This window comes from Malaclemys terrapin, chromosome 2, assembly GCF_027887155.1.
Source record: "Malaclemys terrapin pileata isolate rMalTer1 chromosome 2, rMalTer1.hap1, whole genome shotgun sequence".
In the NCBI taxonomy this organism is placed as follows: Eukaryota; Metazoa; Chordata; order Testudines; family Emydidae; genus Malaclemys; species Malaclemys terrapin.
Genome location: NC_071506.1, coordinates 64,155,097 through 64,179,427, shown reverse-complemented (window position 1 = coordinate 64,179,427; position 24,331 = coordinate 64,155,097). Strand labels below are relative to the sequence as shown.

The 24,331-nt window shown below is 37.6% G+C and overlaps 1 protein-coding gene across 3 annotated transcripts in view; it reads left to right on the top strand.

Annotated features, from left to right (window-relative positions):
- The window catches only part of CHD7 (chromodomain helicase DNA binding protein 7), a 182,151-nt gene that overhangs the window by 126,445 nt on the left and 31,375 nt on the right, over positions 1 to 24,331 (top strand). For all 3 annotated transcript variants that reach the window (XM_054019706.1, XM_054019707.1, XM_054019708.1), the window contains 10 exons: positions 218 to 355; positions 1,516 to 1,581; positions 7,340 to 7,395; positions 8,925 to 9,039; positions 11,089 to 11,172; positions 12,395 to 12,532; positions 12,629 to 12,750; positions 13,249 to 13,492; positions 21,457 to 21,633; positions 23,779 to 23,922. In XM_054019706.1, the coding sequence (XP_053875681.1) occupies positions 218 to 355; positions 1,516 to 1,581; positions 7,340 to 7,395; positions 8,925 to 9,039; positions 11,089 to 11,172; positions 12,395 to 12,532; positions 12,629 to 12,750; positions 13,249 to 13,492; positions 21,457 to 21,633; positions 23,779 to 23,922 (1,284 nt within the window). The remainder of the gene's footprint in view (positions 1 to 217; positions 356 to 1,515; positions 1,582 to 7,339; positions 7,396 to 8,924; positions 9,040 to 11,088; positions 11,173 to 12,394; positions 12,533 to 12,628; positions 12,751 to 13,248; positions 13,493 to 21,456; positions 21,634 to 23,778; positions 23,923 to 24,331) is intronic.

Genomic DNA, 24,331 nt, shown 5'->3' with positions numbered 1-24,331 from the left:
ATGAGGAATTATAATCTAAACTTTTTTGCAAAAATTACAAGCAACTAAAAAATTTCCAATGAAAATGCCACTTTAATTTTACTGTCACTACCAGAATGCTGTAATTGCTTTTTAAAAAGTAGTACAGTGTATGAAAACTGTAAAGATGCTTTTTTCGTGTTTATTCTGTACCCCACCTTTTTGTTTCTTACAAAGAATATCAATGATCTCTTTTTAGAAGAGACGATCCAGCAGGCAGGTTAAGAGAAAACGTTACACAGAAGACCTGGAGTTCAAGATTTCAGATGAGGAGGCTGATGATGTGGATGCTGCGGGAAGAGACTCCCCTTCAAATACGTCTCAGTCAGAGCTACAGGTCAGTTCATATTCCAAACATGGATGGACTGGAAATGTTGTAACAGCATCCTAGGTATTTAAAATTTTAAGTGTTTGCCTCTTTACTAAGGGATTTTCATCTCAGGTTGGCAAAATAAATTAGTTTAGGTTCTTAAAGGCTATATTCATTCATGGTTTGGGTTTTTTGTTTTGTTTTTTACAAGCCTACAATAATGTAATTTGACACAGTTCGGTGAAATATAACGGTCTTTGCTAAGGAGAAGCCTAAAACTAGACAGTAAGGAGACTGAATTTACCTCTGTGGATTTAGTGGTCTGGCTTCTATGACTTTAATAAACCACTCAAGCTTGTCTCCTGCTGCTAGGCACCATAAGAACCCCTTTATGAAATTACTGCCTTGTAGTACCCAGCAGGGTTCACTTTATTCTCTGTGCAATGTAAATGATGGATAAAATAGTTTGAATAAAATGAGGGGTAATAATGCACGAATGACTCTAACAATCTTATTGTTTTGTAGTGCTCTTTTCCTATCACTACTTCACTTAACTAACCGACATGCCATTGGTGAATGTATACATACTTTTTGTTACTTCCTTTGGCAATTTGTGCTATGTTAAGCTCTGTGAAATGTCATATGTGATCTCCTATACATACCCCTAACAGAAGAGGCATGGGGATGTTTACCTGCAGCTTTAACAGTGGGGACAGACGTATTTTTGACAGCTATCACATGGACGCTGTTACTGTGCATTGCCAACTGGGGTTTTCCAAGGTCCTCTGGCTTTGGGAATCTAGGCAGCAGAGCGGGTGTTCAGCTTTATGGGAGAAGTAACTGGCCACGTAATTACACAACAAGAAAACGCACTCCTGTCTCTGGCACATGAAGTGTGTCACTGATTAGCCTTTCTGCTGGAGTGATTCCCACCAATGAATGTCAACCAAGAATTTAGTCAGTCTCCTATTGTATTAAAAATATTTCTTTAAAATGTAATTTCCACCAGATTTAATAAGGCATTAAATGCAAATTGAGTTCTACAGTCCATGCATCAGAAAAAATTTTTCCTGCAGCTGAACTCGGATTATGATAAACTATTAAAGGATATCTTCCTGAAGAAAGTTTCTAAAGAACAAAAATACTCTGCTTACTTCTGTAACTATTGTGCAACATTTATTTTGCAGGAATCGGCTGATGCTGAAGGTCCAGTAGTAGAAAAAATCATGAGTAGTCGTTCAGTCAAGAAACAGGTAATTATTATTTTTAATAAACAAAAGATGCCCATATCCAATTTAGTTTTTTCATTTTCAAAATTTAAATATTTCCAATTAAACAGCTGCTTTAGTGAAGGGAGAGGGCTCCTTAAAAATGCCATTATATAGGCTTTTTAAGTATGTGTGTGCACACAAGAAAATGTTTATGTAGTTGACCTTGCAGTTTTTTTCCCTGTGCATGTACAGATAACAATTTTTACTTTTTGCAAATGCATTCACTTTATCATAACTCACACTGGAGTACCACTTACTGCTTTGGAGGTGTAGTGGGAGATATCCTTCTCTTGAGTCTTAGATTTTTAATTTTTTGCATTTGTGGTAAAATCATGGGCAGGCTTTTTTCATGTCAAATCCTCTCACAATGGACATCCCCATGCAGTTAACAGAATCAACATGTGATCAAGAGGATCATATCTGGCCATCTGCAGAAATATGTTGAATACTGCAGTTTGTCACCGTGGAAGGGTTAACATGGTTTTCCTCCAATCCCCTATGCAAAATATGTCTGTTGTGCTATCATTTTGCTGAACGCAGGAACAGGAGTTCCTCAATAGAACTTGGCTGACCTGTACAGCAAAATAACATGCTAATTCCAAACTATTGGATTTCCTTACTCTGTGGGAAATGCAAAGAGGGTGGTCATTTACCAAAGGTCTAAACGTTATTGAATTCTGCAAGACATTCTCTATAGCTTACTCATTGTTTATGCTGTAGCTTTTGTGTGAAATTCAACTTATATGATTCACCTAAATATATTCAAGTTCATCCTGATTAAATAAAAAGACTTTCACGTGTATTCCAAAAGGAGAGGAAAAAACTTTTCCTCAATTCTTTTGGGGGTTTCGTAGGGCTTTTTAACTTTTGAACCTTACTCCTGGCTGTACTAGTACTTTCAGGTGCTTTATAAATCTAAATTCATGGCATGTCATGTCTGTTTTTGATGACCTGGCCTTTCAGTTATCACAGCATAATAATTCTAACTTTATTATAGTTGAGAACTGTTTTGTATTTCAACCCACAGGCTTATTTTTTCAGGTAAACTTAATTGTAATCTTAAACTCAATAATTAGTTGTCCTGATGGTCCTCTAGACAACAGTGGAGAATCTGGTCTCTTCATAAATGTTTTTACATTGGAGGCAGTTTGTCACCAATTATTCTTCTCTTCTTCCTCTTCCCTGCAAGCAAAGGTGTGATTACCCATGGGGAGTGTGTATTTTGCTGCAGTTTGTGGGAAGTGGTTGGTCTGCTGCCTGCATGTCTTTGATTGCAAGCTCGGCTGGAGGCAAGCTCTATTTTGAGCTCTTCCTTTAATGTTTTTTATGGATTGCATTTGCAGGTTTGAGGGGTATCTATCCTCGCTCCCTTTTCTTCTCCATCTCACCCTACTCCCTGTACCAAAAATGGATTTGAGGATGTTAAATGTTAACATCTAAAGTCCCCAACTGTGCATTTATTAAATCTCTTTTTGCACTCTTACTGATATAATCAAAACCATGGTTCCTAGATTAGTAATCAAAGTAAAATAGCTGTGATCAGGACCAGTACACAAAATAAACTTTAGAAAAAGCTTCATTGGGAAACCTCTCAGCAAATTGGGGTGCAACAAAAGATTTTGTCCTAGCAAAGGACAATATTAGATGATGAGACTGCTTTTGGACAGCCGCCTTGTGATCGAATTATACTGGTTTCCACCAAAATATCCTGGGTATGGTTTTAGAATTGCTAGATGCAAAATATTTCTGTGTAAAGAGCCTAAAACATTGGCTTAAAATACTTAAAATTTATTTTATTTAAATGTACAGAAAACAAAATGTAAACCATTTCATTTATATAAACATTTAAATAGATAAAATATTTTATCAGTTTTAAATTTTCTGTCATTTAGTTTTATTGAATGTTCCCTTGCCTTTATTATAAGGGGGTAAATAGTGCCAATTTAGCTATATAGCCAACGTACTGTTTTGGTAACTCTGTCATGTCCCCTCTCTGAATTAACAGTCCCAATCACTTCAGTGTATTTTCATATGGAAGCTGTTCCATGTCTGTAATCATTTTGTCACCCATTTTGGGACCACAACCTCCTATTTCTGCTATATCTTCTTTGAGATGGGTTGACTAGAACTGAATATATTCAAAATGAAGGCAGACAATTGATTTATAGAAAGAATATACTGGAAATATGCCTAATAGTGCATGCTGAGCAGATGTTTTCCCCCAGCTGCCAATGCCCAAATCTTTTCTGAACTGGATAGTTTAGAATTCTGTGATGTATATCAATAGTTGAAATTATTCTTTCTAATGTTTATTACTTTGCATTTGTCAATAGTGACTTTCATCGTCCCTTGTGCTAACCATTCATCTAACTTTCAACTGTTTCTGAATTTACTCAGTCTTCTCTAGTCTCCGTAGTCTCAATAACTATCTGCAAATACTGCCACAGAGTAGGTAAAGTACAGGCAGTGGCAATGCAAGCTTATCCATGCTGCCTCAATAATGTGTGCTATATCATTCTCCTGGAGAAAGTGATGATATGGATCACTGCTGGATTGTGAATGTAGTTCAGTCCCCTGATCATTGAATGATCATTCAATCCTCTGTTAAGATTATAAACAAAGTTGCCATTTTCAGGCCTGGATATGATCAGTGCTAGAGCTGACTGGAGGATGACACCTCTGTTTCACAGCAGTTTTTGAGAAGAATTTTTTTATCCCTTAGCACTGCAGAGCAGGGACTTGAACCTGGTTCTACCACATCCCAGGCACCCTTATCAGTCAGCTATAGTCTCTGTCCTCTCCTTTCCCTTGCATCCTTCTCTCAGCAGACCTAAAAATTGTCCTGACAAAAGTTTCATGGAAACGGATACATCTCTGTGAAATGTTTCAGTTTCAGTGAAACAGTATATTTCAGCAAAAATGTTTCAGCCAGCTCTAATCAGGCCTACTTAACGTATCCATGGTTGCCCAACCACGATGCATACTATCTTACGACTCCTTCATCAGTATTTGAGAAACACACAAACATTCTACTTAGTCTGACATCAGTCTATTTTTATTGAGTCACAACAAAGTTCATGAATGAATATTTTAGACTGCAGTTATACAATATTCTTAAGCTGCTTTCCATAACTTGTGCTATATCAATGTATTGTCAACCTTAGGGTGTCTAGATGTACAGAGAACAAGTAGATTACTACTTTTTGGTTAAAGTCCAAGAACTAATCTTTTACACTGTAAATGTGTTAGCCAAAACTTACTAAATTGCGGGGCAGGGATAGCTCAGTGGGTTGAGCATTGGCCTGCTAAACCCAGGGTTGTGAGTTCAATCCTTGAGGGGGCCATTTAGGGATCTGGGGCAAAAATCTGTCTGGGGATTGGTCCTGCTTTGAGCAGGGGATTGTACTAGATGACCTCTTGAGAGCCCTTCTAACCCTGATATTCTATGATTCTGTTTTTTTTCAACAGTAGTTTTGTTTCCAAAGTATTTGCTTTAAAGAGTGACTTAGACGCATACAGTTTGACGAAAAGAAGTATAGTTATTGCACACAAAATAAGTTTAGTTCTCTATTAGGTAATATAGAAACACATTCTGGTACTGCAATAGTACATAGTCTGTCTGCATTTTCAGTGTAAATCATTGTGTTATTAATTTATCAATTGAGTTGAGACATTTTCATAAGGCTAAACCCTAGCAGAAGTATGCTAAATTAATAAAAACAAAAACGTTTGCTAACTTTAAAGTTATATAGATGTTGTATACCTCAATCAGTTTTCAGATGGTATTGGGATTTAAATTTTTCAATTTAAAAATAAAAATAGAGAGATTAGGCAATCGAGTAAATAAAGTACAAGTTCTAAAATGATCACCAGGATATTTAAACCTGATTTATTCCTTTATTTATTTATTTATAACTAGGAGCTAATTTCCTAAATGGTTGGTATCACATAGAGATGCTGACAAGATTCAGGTTACTAAAATACTCCTAGTTGGAGTTTGTACTTCTATTATGTTAGGACCTCTAAATAGAAATATCCAATTCAGAAATCTCCATATACCATTAGTTGTCTTGAGTGGGTAAGCCTTGGCGGTGTTCAAACTCCCTCTTCTGGAGGTGTCTTCATGGAGTGGCTGCGCAACCTACTCCTGCAGAATTAGGATGGGAATTGTTCATCCCTTTCTACATAGGAGCTAGGAGAAACTGGAGATAGATATAAAGAACAGCTTTCCTTCTCTCCCCGACATAACTCTGCATGGAGATCTTGGTGGAGGGTAGTGTTACTTCCTTTCCTGGGAAGGGGCGAAGGGAGCATGGAGTAGGGTGGTGTCAATTTCTCCCTGGTATATTAAGAGAGGGAGTACTTGGTGAAGCAAACCATAGAAACACAAGTATGCTACTAGAACAGAGCTGAGAGCAGCTATTGTTGCTACTGCAAAGAGTAGAAACATGAGTGTACTGGAACAGAGCTTGAGAGCAGCTATTGCTATTGTCAATAGCAATGGAATGAATGAACAGAATATCTAGTGAGCAAAATATTTTTAATACTGGCAGATAAGTAGTCTCATCTTTGTCTCAGGGCATCACATCCTTTCTCCATCTGTAATGGGGGGTTTAAGGGTAGGGGTGGAATATGTGGAGATGAGGATTCAAGGCATAGAAGGGAATTTAGGTATATGTAGCCCTGCACATAATACTTTTCACAGAACCCTGAGAACTGACCCTTCTTATGTATGCTGTGTCAGTTTTGAAAATTGTGTTGTTATATATAATAGACAGTAACAGTTCCAAAGCATATTAACACAACAAAAACTGTTTAACTTAATGCTGTGAAATAAACAAAATCTTAAATTTGAGGCGGCCCTCAAATTTGTCCTTAATTTGTCCTATAGCAGGGATCAGGAATAAGACTCTGATGTTGAATTACATGCCATATGCTCCCCCATACTCTGGCACCAGGGATGAGTTAAGCACAGTCTCAACCCTTAACACTGAATGCCCTTGGCTTTGCTGGTTTGTATCACAGATTCAACCTTGCTTAAATGTAGTATTTTGGTGTTAATTTAATTTGGCTGCTCTGTATGTGAGACATCTTGCCTGAGTGAATTTAATTGCACCATTGAGTAAAACTAAATCATGAACAGTGATACACTAAAATTATAGCAGAAGTACAAGGCTTAGTTTTATATGGCTTCTTGTTTAGTGTTATTAACTATATGGAGGCATAAACCCCCTTTAAAAGTCTATTTTAAAACGTTACAAAACCCACAATGTAAAGTTGCCATGATCTGGCCAAAAATAATACATATGGTATTCAGGAGTGCAGTTGCTAATTGGCTGCTGCCTGAGAAAATGGTACGCTTGGCTTCTATTTAACACTGTGGGTTTGGCAGAAAGCCAGATTTGGGGTGAGGTTGTTGTGAATGAAGCTGCATGTGGTTAGGGAGGAGTTAAAATGATTCATGTCTTGGAAGTTGTAGTAAGCAGTGTAATATGTGCTTGAGTAAGCTGATGGAGGAAACTTCTTACCCATATCCTTTTGTCCATTTCCCTTCATACATCTCCCCGATATATATACACACACACACGTACGTGTGTACATGTACACGTGCGCACTCTCTTCTGAAACTTTAATCAGTAATACCTTTGGACAATATACTGTACTTTAGTTGGAGGGAATGATTAAAACTATTGGGATATTTAGTAGCTCAACACACAGTTGAAGTCTGTCTTTGTTACAGATGGAGAATGGAGAGGAAGTGGAAACAGAGGAATTCTATGTAAAGTACAAAAACTTGTAAGTAAGCTTGTAACTTTTGTTACCCTTTTCCTTAAAAATACCAGCAGGTTCTGAATATTTTGTTCAAAATTATATTTAGAAAGTGACACTATTAACATCTCACCTTAAACAATGAATAATAAATAGGCATTTTGGCATTGACATGGTGCTAGATTTGGTGACTGAATACATTCTTATCTGTATGATTTAAGTTTTCTCTCTAAAATGAAACCATTATAAGAACAAGGTCAAATTGGCTTTGATTTTTGCTTAATAAGGCCCTGATTCTGCAGGTAGATCCATGCAGACAGGCGCCTAGGCCTCCATAGATCTGACTGCAGCATTGGAGCCTTAATTTCTTAATTTACAAAAAGGTCATCAAAATAATTAACCTTTACATTCCTTCTTAAAAAAAAAAAAAAAAAAAGCGAGTGTTCAACAAAATGTCTGATATTTTATTAGACTGCTAAATAGAATTTTATTTCCAACAGTTTCATGATGACAGCTAAATTTTCCTGAAATGTCCAGTATTAGCAATGGAAGCATATTGTATCACTTTTGACTCTGAATTTTTTAGGGAAGGGAGAAAGAGTAGGGGCTGAATTGGGAAACTTAATATATTAAAATGGTAAAATAAATTTCAACATCTGATAGAAATTCACTTGCATTTCCAGTTAATTGCAGGTTGACTTCCTTTTAACTATACTGGTTATAAAATATAAGCAGCTAACCTACCCTGGTTTATTGTTCTTTGTTTCATATTGATCTGACATGATTAATAGCTTAAATCCTGTTTATTTTGTTTCATTCTATTTGTAATTCTTATTGTAGTGTTAACCACACGTGACCGATGCTTATGATGTTATTTGATAGTAATTGTATAACTTGATATTGAACTTTTTATTACTTAAAAACAAAATTTTAAAATAAAACCAATTTTAATTTCAGGTTTATGATGATGGAACAGTTAATCTTTAAGAAAATGTGTTAAGGCATAATCTATTGATTATTGAATATTCCCAAAAGTATGATTAAAATTGTCTTATAGTGCTAATTGGCTTGCACAGGGCCTCTAATTACAGTTCTACATTAGAGATATGCACTATGTAACACAATGGATTTAAAGGTATTTTTAGATCGTTTCAATGAGTTTTAATCCCACTATACTTTTGAATTAATAAGTAGTGAAGTTTATAGTGTGTACATTTTTGTCTTGTTACGTATTCTGAATGCTCCCAATAACCTTTATCTTGAGCACTCTAAGCCAAAGGCCAGAAGTGTGAGGTATGTATATATGAGCCATACTGATAATTCTGACTAGTACCTTTATTAGATAGTAAGTATAGTTGCTGCCACTAAAGGTGATTAGTTAAATGAAAGATAGTATCTGATATTCCAGATATCATGGTGATACTCTGTTCAGTTGCTAGTAAAAGTTTGGGGGGAAAATCAGAGAAAGGAATAGATCCAGGGAAGCAAATAGGAGTATGCAGTGGAAACATTTGGGCTGGGATTGCTTTGAAGAAGTTTTTCTTTCTATCTTCTAGTTCTTACCTTCATTGTCAGTGGGCATCTGTAGAACAGTTGGACAAGGACAAGAGAATTCAGCAAAAGGTTAAGCGGTTTAAGGCAAAGCAAGGTCAGAACAAGTTCCTCTCAGAGGTATGACTATTTTCATAACTATTTCAGTTAGATTTTTTTTTTAAAGGATATTCTGATAAATGCTTAATCCCTTATATGTACATAAGATTTTGAACATCTGGTTGATATAAAATTAGCTTTCATCACAACGTAAAAATATTCTTAAGCTAAATTCAGAGGCTTTTGAATTCAGTTACATAAAGTTATACAGCTTTCGTTTATAGTTTATTGCTGTTTCTTACTGTTAAATGGTTAATTGCTCACTTTATAAACAGGAAGTTACTTGGTCTTCCTGTTGCTTATTTGTTCTAAGAGAACTTGATCCCACCACAATTTAATGTGGAAATGATTGTGATATCATCCTGACTCATAACATCTCTATCCTGAAAAAGAGAATTGGAGACACAGATCTGATTAAAATTTTAAGATGACATGCAGGTGCGGAAGGGTTCTCTTAAATTTAAACATTTTTTTAAGTAAGCCATATGGGTTGTAAGTAAATAAACATTAGCAAATTGTTGATCTTAAAATTCAGAACTTTGACAATAATGTAAGCCCTACCCAACTATCCATAGTGACTGAAAAGACTGAGTGTCCTGCAGAATCAGTACCAGAGCTCTCCCCGAGCAGCCAATTATGCCAGAAAAATGCATGGCAATTTTCTGTGATTTGGACTACTGCCCACTAGGGACTCTGAGCTTTTGATCACCAATTTAATTTCACTTAGAGCCACAAGCAGTACTATAGCAGAGGTTTTGCCAATAAAGGGGCAGCTTTTCTGGTTTGCCGATCCTTGTGAAACCTTACCTTTCAGCAAAATTTAGTAATTTGAAATATAGGGTTTTAGTGCCCTGATCTTTGTTTGTTTGTTTGTTTGTTTGTTTTATGAATTTTTATTTAATACAGTACTTCAGGCTAAGCAAGGCCAATAGGGAATTGGAAACTTCCATTAAAAAAATCATTGGCTTCTGACCAAATACAGTTAGCAGAGAGATTTGTGTAAATTTTATCAGAATTCTACTATTTTCCACATTCTGTGCTTTTACAAGTAGGTACAAAATGTCTGAGCCTTGGGTCAAAACATCTAAAAGATGCTTTTGAATTAATTAGAAAGTGGGAGGACAGCTGTATCAGGTAATTCTAATGACTAAGGAACATTCAGATTAAATGACTATCTCAAAAGAACCCTGATACTTGATACATTGCCAAAATTTGTCTTAGATGCATTCTAGAAAAATTGGCTAATGGCACAACATTGTGAAATTTATGTAACATTACTCTTCAGTGACCAGGCCATGTATTTCACTTTTTTACTATTTATATTTTTGAGTATACCATTTCTGTTTAACAAGTGCTTGTAGATGTTTTTTATTTGAGTAAGCTGTCAAAATATTAAACTGTATACATTCTTACAACTCTTCCTTACCTTTCTCCCCACCACACACAGCCATCAAAGTAGTTGAGTACAAAGCAAAAGAATGAAAGAGAGCATTTCTGTGCATATATCACTGAGTAAAGAACTTGGGGTGGAAGAGGGAGGTAACAAATTATAAACTTTGGGGAGGGGAATATGTTTTGTTTGCTTTCCATTTTTTTGGAATAATATTCTCTGAATCTTGCTTATGAAGCAGTCTGACAACTCCTGTAGTTATGGTAATCTAATGGCACTTAGTGTACACGGCTCTAATTTCTTTATTGCAAGCTGTAGTTTTCAAGAATGCTAAATGCATTGCATGCCATAAGCCTTTTCGATTGCTCATTAGTGAATTGTAATTTCACACTTCATTTAAAATATTCTTAAACATTCTCTCACAGTAAAAGGTTTCACACAGTAATTAAGAGGCCCAGTTAACAAAGTCTGAGAAGTCTGATTTCCTCATGGGGAATGATCTTGCTGAATTGTGGCATTTCAATTAACATGCTGAAGGTTGCCAAATATAAATTTTATGTTGCTGTAACCCAAAATATTGTTACCTGGTGAAAAGTATAATTTTTGCTCCAAGGACAGGCTAACAAAGTTTTTTTGTTTTTGTTTTTGTTTTGTTTTTTTTGCCTGCTGTCTTTCAACAGATTGATGATGAGCTTTTTAATCCAGACTATGTGGAAGTTGATAGAATAATGGATTTTTCACATAGCACAGATGATAATGGAGAGGTAAAGAAAACTGTCGGTACATCTTCAGTTATTTGTACAACTGCCTATATAAATATTAGAAACTTCAGTAGGTTTTGATGACTTATTTCATCCTGTAGAAGTGAGGATAGAGAGCATTATGACAGGGATACGTATATGTATACACATGCTGCTGCAGTAAAGTTCATAGACCTAATATTCTACCACTCTTTACTGAATTGTTTTTGGATATCCAACAACACATTTCCAATTTTAAAAAGCCTGGTTTCCAGTACACCTGATCAGAACATGACAAGATGTTTAGTTTTTAGCATTTTGCTCTTTAGTAATAGTTCAAAATGCTACATATGTTTCCTAAACTATTGCCCTCTGGATATGTCTGTAAAGTAGAAAAAGCATGTAGTTTAATAATGTAGCTATTTTTGTAAAATAAAGCTCTCATGGTAATTGCTAACTTTTTAAAAGAAAGTATACTGGACATTTATAGAAGATACAGTTAAGTAGCTATTAAACCATATCTAATCTGAATTTCTAATTCACCATCACCAAAGGAGCTAGGCACTTTGTTAATCCTCTCTAATCATCATTACACAAGAACCTAAATTGTCAGATCGTCACTTATTACCCCATCCCCAGAGCAGGATCACTTGCGTGGTTGACTTCCAGGAGAACTCCAGTGGGCCATTCTGTTCTTGAGAGCAGAAAAGGCTTTAGTAATACCTATTTCTGTTTTGTTATCACTGCATCGGTGAATAGTGATGTCTCCCATTAACAGTTGCTGTTTCAGTGATTCTGGATTTCTTGCTGCGAAGTTTGTGATGATATAGTGACAGGATGAATACAGCTCACCCTCTAAATGTGTGGCAAAGATGGGACCGTCAATTGTAAAGCAAAGTTTTCATGTATTCTAAAATTTTGATTAATTTTAGGAGTTTAAAATTAAAATTACAACATTTAGCTTTGCCACTCATCTTGGTGGTGAATTGCATTCCCTTCATTTTTATCTTAAATCATCAGGTTTACAACAGGTCAGCCTGCTGTTAGATTATCCTTCTGGGTGTTTTAAAGACATTTTTTTTTTAAATCTGTTAATTCTTTTTCATTGTATGTAGTGTTTAGAATATCTTTCATGTTACACTGCAACTTTCCTTTAATTAGTTACATGTCATGTAGAAAAGTTTGTTGTATTGTTTTACATTGAATCTAATTTTATCCTTTCTTTAACTATTGATCAAAACCAAAGCCTGTTACTCATTATCTGGTGAAGTGGTGTTCACTTCCTTATGAAGACAGCACATGGGAGCTGAAGCAAGACATAGACCAAGCTAAGATTGAAGAATTTGAGAAACTGATGTCTAGGGAGCCACAAATGGAGCGTGTGGTAAGAATTGGCTCTGTATAGAGGATTTTATTTGAAAATAGCTAAGTAATGTGGTCTTTCAGAAACCACTAATGGGATTTGCTGTATTTGAAACAGGAGCGACCTCCTGCTGATGACTGGAAGAAATCGGAGAGTTCCAGGGAGTATAAAAACAATAACAAACTCAGGGAATACCAGTTGGAGGGAGTAAACTGGCTTCTTTTCAACTGGTACAACACGTGCGTAAAATAACTTTTTATTGTAGAACTGCTGCTTTAGAGCAGATTTTATAGTTTAAATTTAATATGTTAATATTTTTAATGTTTTATAGTCTCTTAAAAGTGAGACTTCAAAATTATGTTAACTATTTTTATTACTTGGATAACATAAAGTTAATAGTTATTATATTATAGATAATATAATATGTATTATATAGTTTTTTATTTATATATAAAACATAATGTTACATAATAAATACATGTCTTTATTATGTGACAAACATATACACACACCTATACTTGTGAGAGAACTGTATAATGAGAAATATAATCCTGTTGCAACACCTGCTAATATATTATTTATTTAAAACTTTTTGAGTGTTTTGTCCTCTTTAAATCCATACTAATCTATTAATTTATATATCTGATCTTGGAGATTTTAGCTTTACAGATGTTTTTGTTTTATAAATGCCATATTCAGAATAGAGCCATAATAGAGCCATTTGTATTATTTTTCAGACGAAACTGCATTTTAGCAGATGAAATGGGGTTGGGAAAAACTATCCAGTCTATTACATTTCTCTATGAGATATATTTGAAAGGAATCCACGGTCCTTTCTTGGTTATTGCTCCACTGTCCACAATTCCTAACTGGGAAAGGGAGTTCCGCACCTGGACAGAGTTGAATGTGGTTGTGTATCATGGGAGTCAAGCCAGCCGGCGGACCATTCAGTTGTATGAAATGTACTTCAAAGATCCACAGGTACTTTTTGGAATTCTGTAAAACTGTAATTTAAAAAAATCAATGAATGAGGCTGTAGTGGATTGAGTTTTATGTGCTATGAACATCAATTTCTAATACTGCTAAGGTAGAATCCAGCTTAATGGAAATTTCTATATTATCAGCTGCCATAAATTGCACAAATATTTTTTGAGATCACTACAATCTTGATGACAAGCCATTGTGCATGAAGGAGAATATGGGAAAGTGAATAGTTAGGGCTTCTAATTTTTAGATTTTAACCGATAAACACCAATAAAACAACCCCAATACCCAAAAAAGCAGTGTTTATGCAATTAACACTGGAAATGGTTACTTGTATCTAAGGCCTGGGCTACACTAGTGGGGGGATTCGAACTAGAGATACGAACCCCCCCATTAGTGTAGAGAACTATTCGCAAAGCTGAAGTCAAAGTATCTTAGGTCGACTTACCTGGCCATCCTCACGGCGGTGAGTCGACTGCCGCGGCTCCCCCGTCGACTCTGCTTACTCCTTCTGCCGAGGTGGAGTATGGGCTTCAATTCGCGGATCAATTTATCGCATCCAGATGAGATGCAATAAATCGATCCCCGATACATCGAACCTTACCCAGCGGGTAGTATAGATGTACCCTAAAGCCTTATCTAAGAAGAGTAATATTACTGGAGCGTGATTTCTAATGTGCTGTGCATTAATTGGTCTGTGTAGACCTTGCTGGTGCACACTAAAGGTCCCCATGTGTACTTTGATATATTGCCGTTTAAAACATTTCTTCATTCAAGTGCACAGTACTATATTACAGTAATATAATATACTTTTCTCACAACAGCATATACAAAGAACCCCAAAACCTCTGATTTTGGACACTGCATAAAACTCCAAAATAGCTAAAAATCCAGAAAAATAAAATAAAGAAACCCCAAAAAGCACTTTGAATAGAACATGCTAGAAATAAAAAATTAGTTGGGATGACAGGTGTTGGGGCTATAGGGAGAAACAAACAATATTTTAAAAACATATGATTGGATAAAGAAAATCTGATCCTAAAATCCACCCTTTTGTATGTTGCTGAATAGTGGAGACAACATAGTTCAGGTATTACTGTCCTCTTTAACTTCTGATCCATTTAGTGCAGGTTGTTTATTATTAAAATGAATGAGATGCCACGACCTCTGGCAGATAGCTAGTTTGTTTACTAGTCAATATTTGGAAGTCTAAAGCACTTTGCCTCTATGGAGGGAGGTTGTTAGTGCTGGCAAAATGGTATTAGGGAAGTAGAAGGATATAAAAACTACAGTTTCACTGTTCTTGTCTTCTGAATAATAGGGCTTCAGTTTATAATTAATACCAATGTCCATGGGTTTATGGAGAATAGATCCTGTCAAATTAACTTGATACCTTTTTTGGATGAGATTACAAGTTTAATTGATAAAGAATAATAGTGCTGATGTGAAATACATAGAGTTCTGTAAGGCATTTGCCTTGGCTTTGCACATTTTCATTAAAATAACTAGAATGGTACAAATTTGGCATTAAATGGATTAAAAAATAGCTAACAGATAAGTTTCAAAATGTAATTGTAAACAGGTAATCATTGAGCAGGTGTTTCTGCTGGGGTCCTTTGGTTTTTGTTCCTAATCAATTTAATGTTTTTATAAATAAACTAGAAGAAAGTATAAAATCAATAATCGATAAGGTCTGCAGATGGCAAAGAGATTGTGGGAGTGGTAACTAATAAAGTAGACAGGTAACTGATTAAATGTAATCTGGATCACTTATCCAGCTGGGCACAACCAAGCAATGTGTGTTTCTGTACAGCCAAAAGTTGTGTACCTAGGAACAAAATCCATGTTTACAGAATGAGGGATTCTCTCCACGATGACTTCCAAGTCTTTTTTAGCGTCACTGTTTCCCAGTGCAATGCTGTGGCCAAAAGAGCTAATGTGATCCTTGGAAGTACAAGTAGGAGTAAAGAGATGATTTTACCTCTGTATTTGGCACTGGTGTGACTGAAGTGCGAATATTGTGTCTACATTTCAAGAAGGGTGTTGAAAAATTGGAGGGGTTCAGAGAAGAGCCATGAGGAAAGATTAAAGGATTAGATAACATGCCTTTATAAAGAGAGACTTGGAGCTTAATCTGTCTAGTTTGTCAGAGAACGTTAAGGGGTGACTTGATCACTGTCTAAAATACCTACATGGGGAACAGAAATTTGTTGATGATAGAGGGCTCTTGAATCTAGCAGACAAAAGTATAACAAGATCCACTGGCTGGAATCTGAAGCTAGACAAATTCAGACCAGACACCAGGCACGTATTTTTATCAGTCAAGGAAATTAACCCTTGGAACAACTTAACAAGGGTTGTGGTGAATTCTGTCACTGGAAATTATTAAATCAAGATTGGATGTCTTTCTGAACGGCATGCTCTAAATCAAACAGAATTATGTATGAAGTGTAGCTATAGCCATGTTGGTCACAGGATATTAGAGAGGCAAGGTAGGTGTAGGTAATATTTTTTGTTAGTCATCTTCTGAAGAATAGCTCTGTGGGGCTTGAAAGCTTTTCTCTCTCTCACCAACAGAAGTTGGTCCAATAAAAGATATTACCTCACCCACCTTGTGTCTCTAGAATTAATTTAATTTAGGGAACTCCTAAGGCTGTGCTATGTAGGAGGCCAGACTAGATGATCTTGATGGTCCCTTCTGACCTTATAATAGATTTCACTCCATATATGAATTTACTGACTTGATTTTATTGGCTTTCAGAACTCAAATACTTAAAATACTCTGTACTAGTCAAGTATAATCATGGTTCTTTGAGTCTGTCTCTGTGGATCCCACTTTAGATGCACATGTGTGTGAGACTGGATTTTTGTTTTTAATAGCAGTATCCATTGGTAGCAGTGCCTCTGCCACCTAATTCTCCCTTCAGAGGGCATAAAAGGTTGGGCAGCCCCAACTTTCACTCAGTTGCCTCTTACTGCCATAGGCAGTAAGATAGAACCTGGAGAATGGCCTTCTCATTTGTTCTTAGTTAAACTTCTTCAAGCTCTTCATAACACCTTCAGAGATCTTCTGATTTTCTGATATACATTGACTATGAATGATGTTGACACATCTGCATTGGACAGTTACAGGCAGACACCCCCACCCACCCCCAATGCAGGGATTTTCAAGGTGGTGCATTTGCAACCCGTGGGCTTGAAACTCTACCTATCCTGTGATGGATATATTCCAAGTCCCACATGCTAGGCATCTGCCTTTTAATCCCTGCAAAACTGCATAAGTTGCAAGATGTGTGGTTGCATCTTCATCTCCTGGAGCAATCTGTGAAGGTCTCTTCAGATGCTGTGAAGACATAAGCCAGTTTCATCCAGCGCATCATCTAGCAGGCAAGTGACTCCGAAGACCAGCATAGAGAAGATGGCACTGAAGAAAGACCTGCCTTCGGCACCTATTCTCCTGACACCACAGGCATTGACACCTCTGATGCAGAAGTCTGGCACCAGAGGGGCTGCTCTGACTGCAGAGGCTCCAGGTGGAGCTTAGTGTCCTCCCATAAGGACAGACCACCTAAAACCTCACAGGATAAAGCCACCAAGCCCCACATAGTGTTGATGGCTGGTGATAAGAAGCAGCCTGTGGCACAGAGGGAGGGCCTTCTCTAGCACCGATCCCAGCTTCAGCAGCACACCCTCCAGGGTTGATGCCTAAAGCCAAATATGAGCTGCTAGGAAAGCCAGGACAGTTACTGGTACTGATGTACACCCTGGTTTCAAGAGCGAGGTATACCTCAACCCCACCCATAGAGCAAGTCTGTTCTTCCTCCCTGTCACCAGGTCTCATTCTTGCTATCTTCAAGCAGGAAACTTCTCCCCTGAGATCTGTGGTCAGTGTCTGCTGAAAGGCCTTCCAGTTCCCCTAGTCATGTTCAACTGCCTTCATGACAGGAATGGCATTGATCTATTCACTACCAAACAAGCTAGCCATATCCCTAATGGGCCTGCTAGAGTCTGTCCTCTCAGATATCAAAGAGATGGTCTCTCCACTGCATTGGAGAAACAGCTCACATTCCTGTCTACATCTCTGCCCACATCACCTATATTAGATGACCAGGAAGAGTCAGACCCTAGAGTAGAGTATCAGCAATGTCCTGTTTCACCACTAAAGGGCCTGTCATCGTCATCCGACAAGGCGGTATCCTTGGAACCGATACTGTGCTGGATGACTTCAGGTCATTCCAAGAGCTCCTTATAAGAATTACTGAGACTCTGGAGATAGAATTTGGTCATATAAGAGAAATCTCACAAGTTGTTTGACATTCTGGCTGGACTGGTTGTTGTCAGAATCACCCTCCCCATAAATGAGGATCTAAAACCCTGGAGAATACACCAGCCATAATAACTTGACTACAAAATGGATAGAGAAACAGTACTAGGTTCTTCAATCTGGGTTTAAGTACTGTTATGCCCATCCCAAGTCAGGCTCCTTAGTCATTTCAGGAACAGTTGAAATCAAACAAGGCACTACAGGAACAATTGGAGTCAAAGGAGTACTGCTAATGACAAGGACCTAAAAAGCCTGTATCTGCTTGGAGAAACATCTTACTCTTGTGCCTTGTCAGATGCCTCAAACAGGTTAGGATGCCCTTCTGGACCACCTGCAGGTGAAGGGCACCTGGTGCCGGGGTGATTTGTGCTGCATACGAACATCCTGGAGTTCAGGGACATCTGGCTGTCTTGCATGGCATTCCTGCAGAGCTCTGCGGTGCAGATCTTTATGGATAGCCTACCTGGAATACACTATATCAACAATCAAGGATGTGCTTCATAATCCCCTCACTGCCAAGAAGGTGTCAGGCTGTGGACAAGGTGTCATCCAAACAGGGTGACCCCATTGGTTCTGCACTTTACAGGTACTAGCAGTGACATGATAAACTTCTTAAGCAGGCAGATGGTAACTAGCCAAGAGTGGCTGCTGCAGAAATCTCTCACAGAGTTGATATTTTGCCGTTGGAGGGCTCCAGTAATTGATCTGGTCATCATGGAGGACAATGCCAACTGCCTGAACTTCTGTCCACAGAGGGCATGAACCTGGGCTTCTAATGAGACATCTTTCTGCTACAGTGGACTACCGGTCTGAAACTTGCCTTTTCCATGGTTCCCTTGATGCCTGCGGTGATATCCAAAGTCAGACAGGACAAGGTCATGTGGAACTTAATGGCTTCCAATTGGACATAGCAGTTTTGACTGTCAAATCTCTTGCACATATCCATTCAGACCTTCCTTCTTGATCTTCCCAGATATGATATCCTAGACCTGCAGTTGTGGCACTTGAGGACTTAGATGTTGGCTGATTGAGCACCACTAAAAGACTTCTCAACGTGTTAAAAAACTCCCCATACAGAGTAGGAAGCATTCTGCTTGGAAAATCTCCTCCTCCAAATAGAAACGGTTGGACAGCCCAATATAATGTGGACCCAGTTGAGGCTCTGATACCACAGATCTTCAACTATATTCTGAACCAGAAACAATTTGGCATTTAGTTCTCCCAAAGTCCATCTTGCAACAGTATCATCATGTCCTGCTTCCATTCAGTCATACTCAGGCTTCTCACATGTGTCAAAATCAAGATTCTTTTAAGGACCCTGCTGCATACTTAAGTACCTGTTGAAGACCTGATTTCTACATGGGATTGTAATATCATTCCTCTCCTTTCAAGCTGCTTTCAGTGGTTGGATACATCACTTTACCTTTAACATGGTCTTTCTAGTAGCTCAGCCTGAAGGGTCAATGAGCTCCAAGTTCTCATGGCCTTCCTACACATCTTTTCACAGGGGCAAGTCAGTACTGAGACTTCATCCTAAATTCATCCCAAATGTGATCTCAGTCTCAAAGTTTCATAGAATATCAGGGTTGGAAGGGACCTCCGTCCAACCTCCTGCTCAAAGCAGGACCAATTCCCAGACAGATTTTTGCCCCAGATCCCTAAATGGCCCCCTCAAGGATTGAACTCTCAACCTTGGGTTTAGCAGGCCAGTGCTTAAACCAGTGAGCTATCCCTCCGCCCCCTGGAATCAGTCATTTTACCTACCAGCCTTCTTTTCAAAACCATACTTGATACCATAAGAGAAGAATATGTAGTTCTGCTGTCCTGAACTTGGCATCAAACCTACCCAACGCATCAAGGGCATAATGTTTGACAAAAGTCAGTGGGTTTACATACATCAAGTTCTGGCATGTTTCTGAAGCAGGCAGAAGACCAACATCTGCACTGATGTTTGGGAGTGACTCAGCGGCTAACCAATAGGTGGAGATACAGTGTGTGATACATGTTGAAATTCTCTGATGAGATTAAAAAGCCAAGCAATGAGCCAGATATAGGCACAAAAAGAAATTAGGAGATAGTTAAAAGGATTTGGTCCCATCAGGTAATAGAGAAAGGCTACGGAAACATTGAAGGAATGTAGGTTTGACTCCTTGGGTGGCACTCCTCACTTCCACAATACAGAAGGGACACTGCTTGCTAGTTACTCACATTGGGATCCATACTGACACTCAAAGAAGAGAGAATAGTTACCATATATACTCATTCATAAGCCAAATATTTTTGGTAAAATGTGATGCATCAAAGAGCGGTGGTCGGCTTATAAACGGGTCTACAGCAAAATTTGATGATTTTAAACTCTATGGAATCACTGAATTGAATATCTAATACATTGTTGTTTTGTTTACCTGGAGCGTCTGCAGGCTTGGAGCCCCTCAGCTCCCTGTGGCCGCGGTTCGCAACTCCCATTGGCTGGAAATGGCAAACCGTGGACACTGGGGGCTGAGGGGCTCCGTGCCTGTGAACGCTCCAGGTAAACAAAACGTCTAGGCCCGCTAGCGGCTTACCCTAACGGGTCAGGAGCCAACATTTTCCAACCCCTGAAATATAGGGTTGGCTTATGAAAGGGTCATACAGTTTTTGCTATTTTTACCTAACCATCTTGGGGGGTCGGCTTATAAATGAACGGGCTAATGAATGAGTATATATTACCCTACAGTAACAGTGGTTTCAGCATGTGTGAGGAGGGAAAAGCTGGGCAAATGACAACTATGTCAAATGTTGTCAATTTGTAGCCACTGACTTTGGAACTGAAACACATGTGTGAAGCTAGTTTACATTTTTTGTTGTCGGAAGAAGATTGGGAAGAAATATATCCGAATTACATCAAGTTCATTGTCTTCACAATATTTCCAGAATAAAATATTTAATAGGTTTTATTGGATACTGGTATTGAAAAATGCAGGATTAACTAACCATAGTAAATGATGGTGATGCCCCCAGTAATCAGCTAAACTGTCCCATAGAACTTGCTTACCTCAAATTATGGAAATACTGGGGAAATATATGGAAAGGTCTTTTCACAGTTGTGAATCTGTTCCTCTCCAAAACTCTGCTTATTAGAATTAATGAATTATATATGTAGTGAACACCAAGACATGAGTACTGACATGTCAATTAACAAAATATGTAATACTCAGAAAAATAGAACTCTCGCCTCCAGTTTATTCAGAATGCTTGAAAGAACTGTCAAACACAGCTTTGATGGTGAAGATAAATTTCTCAACAAAATAAGGGAAAAAATTACACTAAAACTTGGTGTTGCATTGATATGTTATTTTTGTGGTGTAATGTGATACTGTTTCTGCAGTGACATGTCATCTTTGTGTCTAGTATGCACTGATAAAGCACTGGTTCTTTCTTGTGCAAAATTGAAAAAAGCAAACCCGCATAAAGCAGCAGACTTATTTGTTTGCATTCCTTTATTCTGATGTCAGTGGTAATGATTGTATTTAAATATTTTGCTCATTGCACTAGTTTTTTTTGTATTTTCTTTATATATAATGTGAAGTTTAAAAAAATTAATCTTTCTTTATTCGTTAGTAAGGTTGTCTACGTATAATCATTGCTGTTCTTTCAGGGTCGGGTAATAAAGGGGTCCTATAAGTTTCATGCTATCATCACTACATTTGAAATGATTTTGACTGACTGCCCTGAGCTGCGTAACATTCCATGGCGTTGTGTAGTAATTGATGAAGCCCACAGGCTGAAGAACAGGAATTGCAAGCTCTTGGAAGGTCTGAAGATGATGGACCTGGTAAGTGCTTCTTGGATCTTATGTACTTACAGTAGTCCTAGCTGGTAATTTCTTAAGAAGATAACTTGTAAGCCTTTTCCTGTGTTTCCCACTAAATCAACTCAATTTTGAGAGAGAATTGTATGAGAAACTTTTCTTAAAGACTTTTTAGCTAGCCAGATGGACATATCTACAAACTTTTAGTTTAAACTAAACTAAACCCTAAACTAAAAGTGCTGAAGAACCCACCAATCTCCTCATTAAATTAATCCTGGAAGCTGGTCTTCTCCCTTAAGAAAGGAAGACAAAGAGAAGTCCTTCTTTCTATCCTACTTTTCCTCCCATATCATGCCATTTTAAACTCCGTTTTTGTCCTTTCTTTATCCCCATCTACACCTTTCCCTGCCTCCCATCTTTAAAAATTGGCCACTTATCTATTTTAAATGCGTACTTAATGAAAACATGGTAAAGTGAAATGAACTCTGATGTAGGCGATCGGAACTGCTCGGTTCCAATTCTACCTCTGACAGAGATTTGCTGTATAACTTTGAGCGAGTTCCTTAAAACTGACTCTCATGGGGAGGTAGTTAAAAGGTGCCCCATTTTCTTTATTGTATACCAACAAAAGCATTGAAAGATGCTTTGAAAAGTAAAATTTTTGGCGGGGGGGAGGGCCTTAAGACATGATACTTTTGATATTTTTGTCTTGTGCTTTTGCTGGAAGATTCCTTGCAGCATCTGAAGAATGAAATAAAATGGTCTTTAGACCTACAGTAGGTTCTCCAACAAAACTAAGGAAGTAAAAACCTAGTATCTCCAATGTGGTTTTTTGGTTTCGTTTTGTTTTAAGAAAAAAAATGAATATGCAAAGACAGCTTTTTTTTTCCAAGTTGTTTTTGTCTGTTTTCTCTATCTGTAAAATAATATTATTTATCTTGCTCACAGGGGTTTTAAGGGTTAATTAACGAATGTTTGTAAAGTTCTCTGTAAAGGCATTTATTATGATGTCTGAGAGGAAGATGGATGTATAACTAAAGCAGTAGACTGGGACTCAAGATCTGCTTTTGATTCCTGCTTTACTACACATTTCCTATGTAATGTTGAGCAAATCACTTAATCTTTGTGCTTCCTTTCCTAATGTGTAATATGCAGATAATGATACTTCATTTCTCCCATACTTTGACTGTCTTGTCTGTTTACATTGTAAAATCTTTGGGGCAGGGACTCTGCATTTGTTTAGTGCCTAGCATGATGGAGTCCCAGTCTTGGATCAGCTTCCAGGAGTACTCTGATATAAGTAAATAGCATTATTCTTTAGTTTTGGTGGATTGGAAGCTGAAAAACAAACACACTATTTTTTTAAAGTTTTTTTTGTGTGTGCCTTTTTTATGTTACTTAAGCAATATGAAACTTTTCATTTTGCTCCCCCAACATACTGCTACAATTGTCCTTCCCCCTTGACTCTGGGGCCAAATCTTAATTTCTCCCACATTCTCTGTCTTATGCCTCAGCAGCTCACTTGCCAAAACTGCTTCCTTCATCCTCGTCTGCACCTTGATAATTCAACTTCCTGATTCTTATGGAAAAAATGGGTCAGCTTTGAACAAACGTAGGGTACTGTGTACAAATAAATGTTTACTCAGCTGGTTTTGAGTTTCTTGAAAAGCTAGGACAGATAGGTAACTGCCCTTTTCTAATGCTACATGAGTAGTGTAGAATTTTTACTATTAAAGTGGAGAGTAGAGAAGAGGTAACTAGTTTTAGCTATATTGTTAATGTGCTGTAGTATGTTGAAGGACTTCCATTCCGTTAGTGATGAGAGATGGTGGGGAAAGCAGAGTTGTTAGAGCCTGTAGCATATCCCTAGTCTAAAAGTCTGTAAGATTTGTGGAGGGGATGGGATCATGCAGCACAAATAAGCAAGAAAGGACACTGGCTGGTTGGCTAAAGGACCTATCTTTGGCAAGAAGCTGAGTGGAATGCCTGGAGTGATTTGGAGTTAATGCCCTAGAGTGCCCTTGGAGGAAGACCAGTGTGTTTGGTGTCACAAAAGATTTACAAAGAGTCATAGCGTTGAAGGGACTACTGAATGATAAGAACAAAAACATAATAAGCAGGAAACATCTTCACAGATCGCTTCTAGTCAACTGCTTCTTTTTCTTGCAGGAACACAAGGTGCTGCTTACTGGTACCCCATTACAGAACACTGTAGAAGAGCTGTTCAGCTTGCTTCATTTCTTGGAGCCAGGTCGCTTCCCATCAGAAAGCACATTCATGCAAGAGTTTGGTGATCTGAAAACTGAAGAACAGGTAATTTTACTCATGCACTTTTTCTTTCCCTGTTTAAAGAGACAGTTTTAATCCTGCTACAGTAATTTTTATTACATTATTATTATTATTATTATTACAAACAACACTGTAGATCTTTCAGAAAGGGAAGAGTAAAGGAGACCAATAGTGTATTTACTTTGTGCGTTAGACAGTATACTTTGTAATAAATTTCACTGTGTCCTCTGTCATAGCACCAGGGCAGCTCAAAAATGTTTTAAAAGGGATTTTTAAATTGGCTGGAGAATCTGGGGACAGGTGTAGTAGCAGAAACAGTTTTCACTCTTTTTTTTGTTTAGACTGACTAGATTTTCAGTTGCCATGTTAAAGGGACAATGTCAACAGAATAATGGGCTGCTCCTTTTTCCCTTGAAACAAATGAGAATATTGC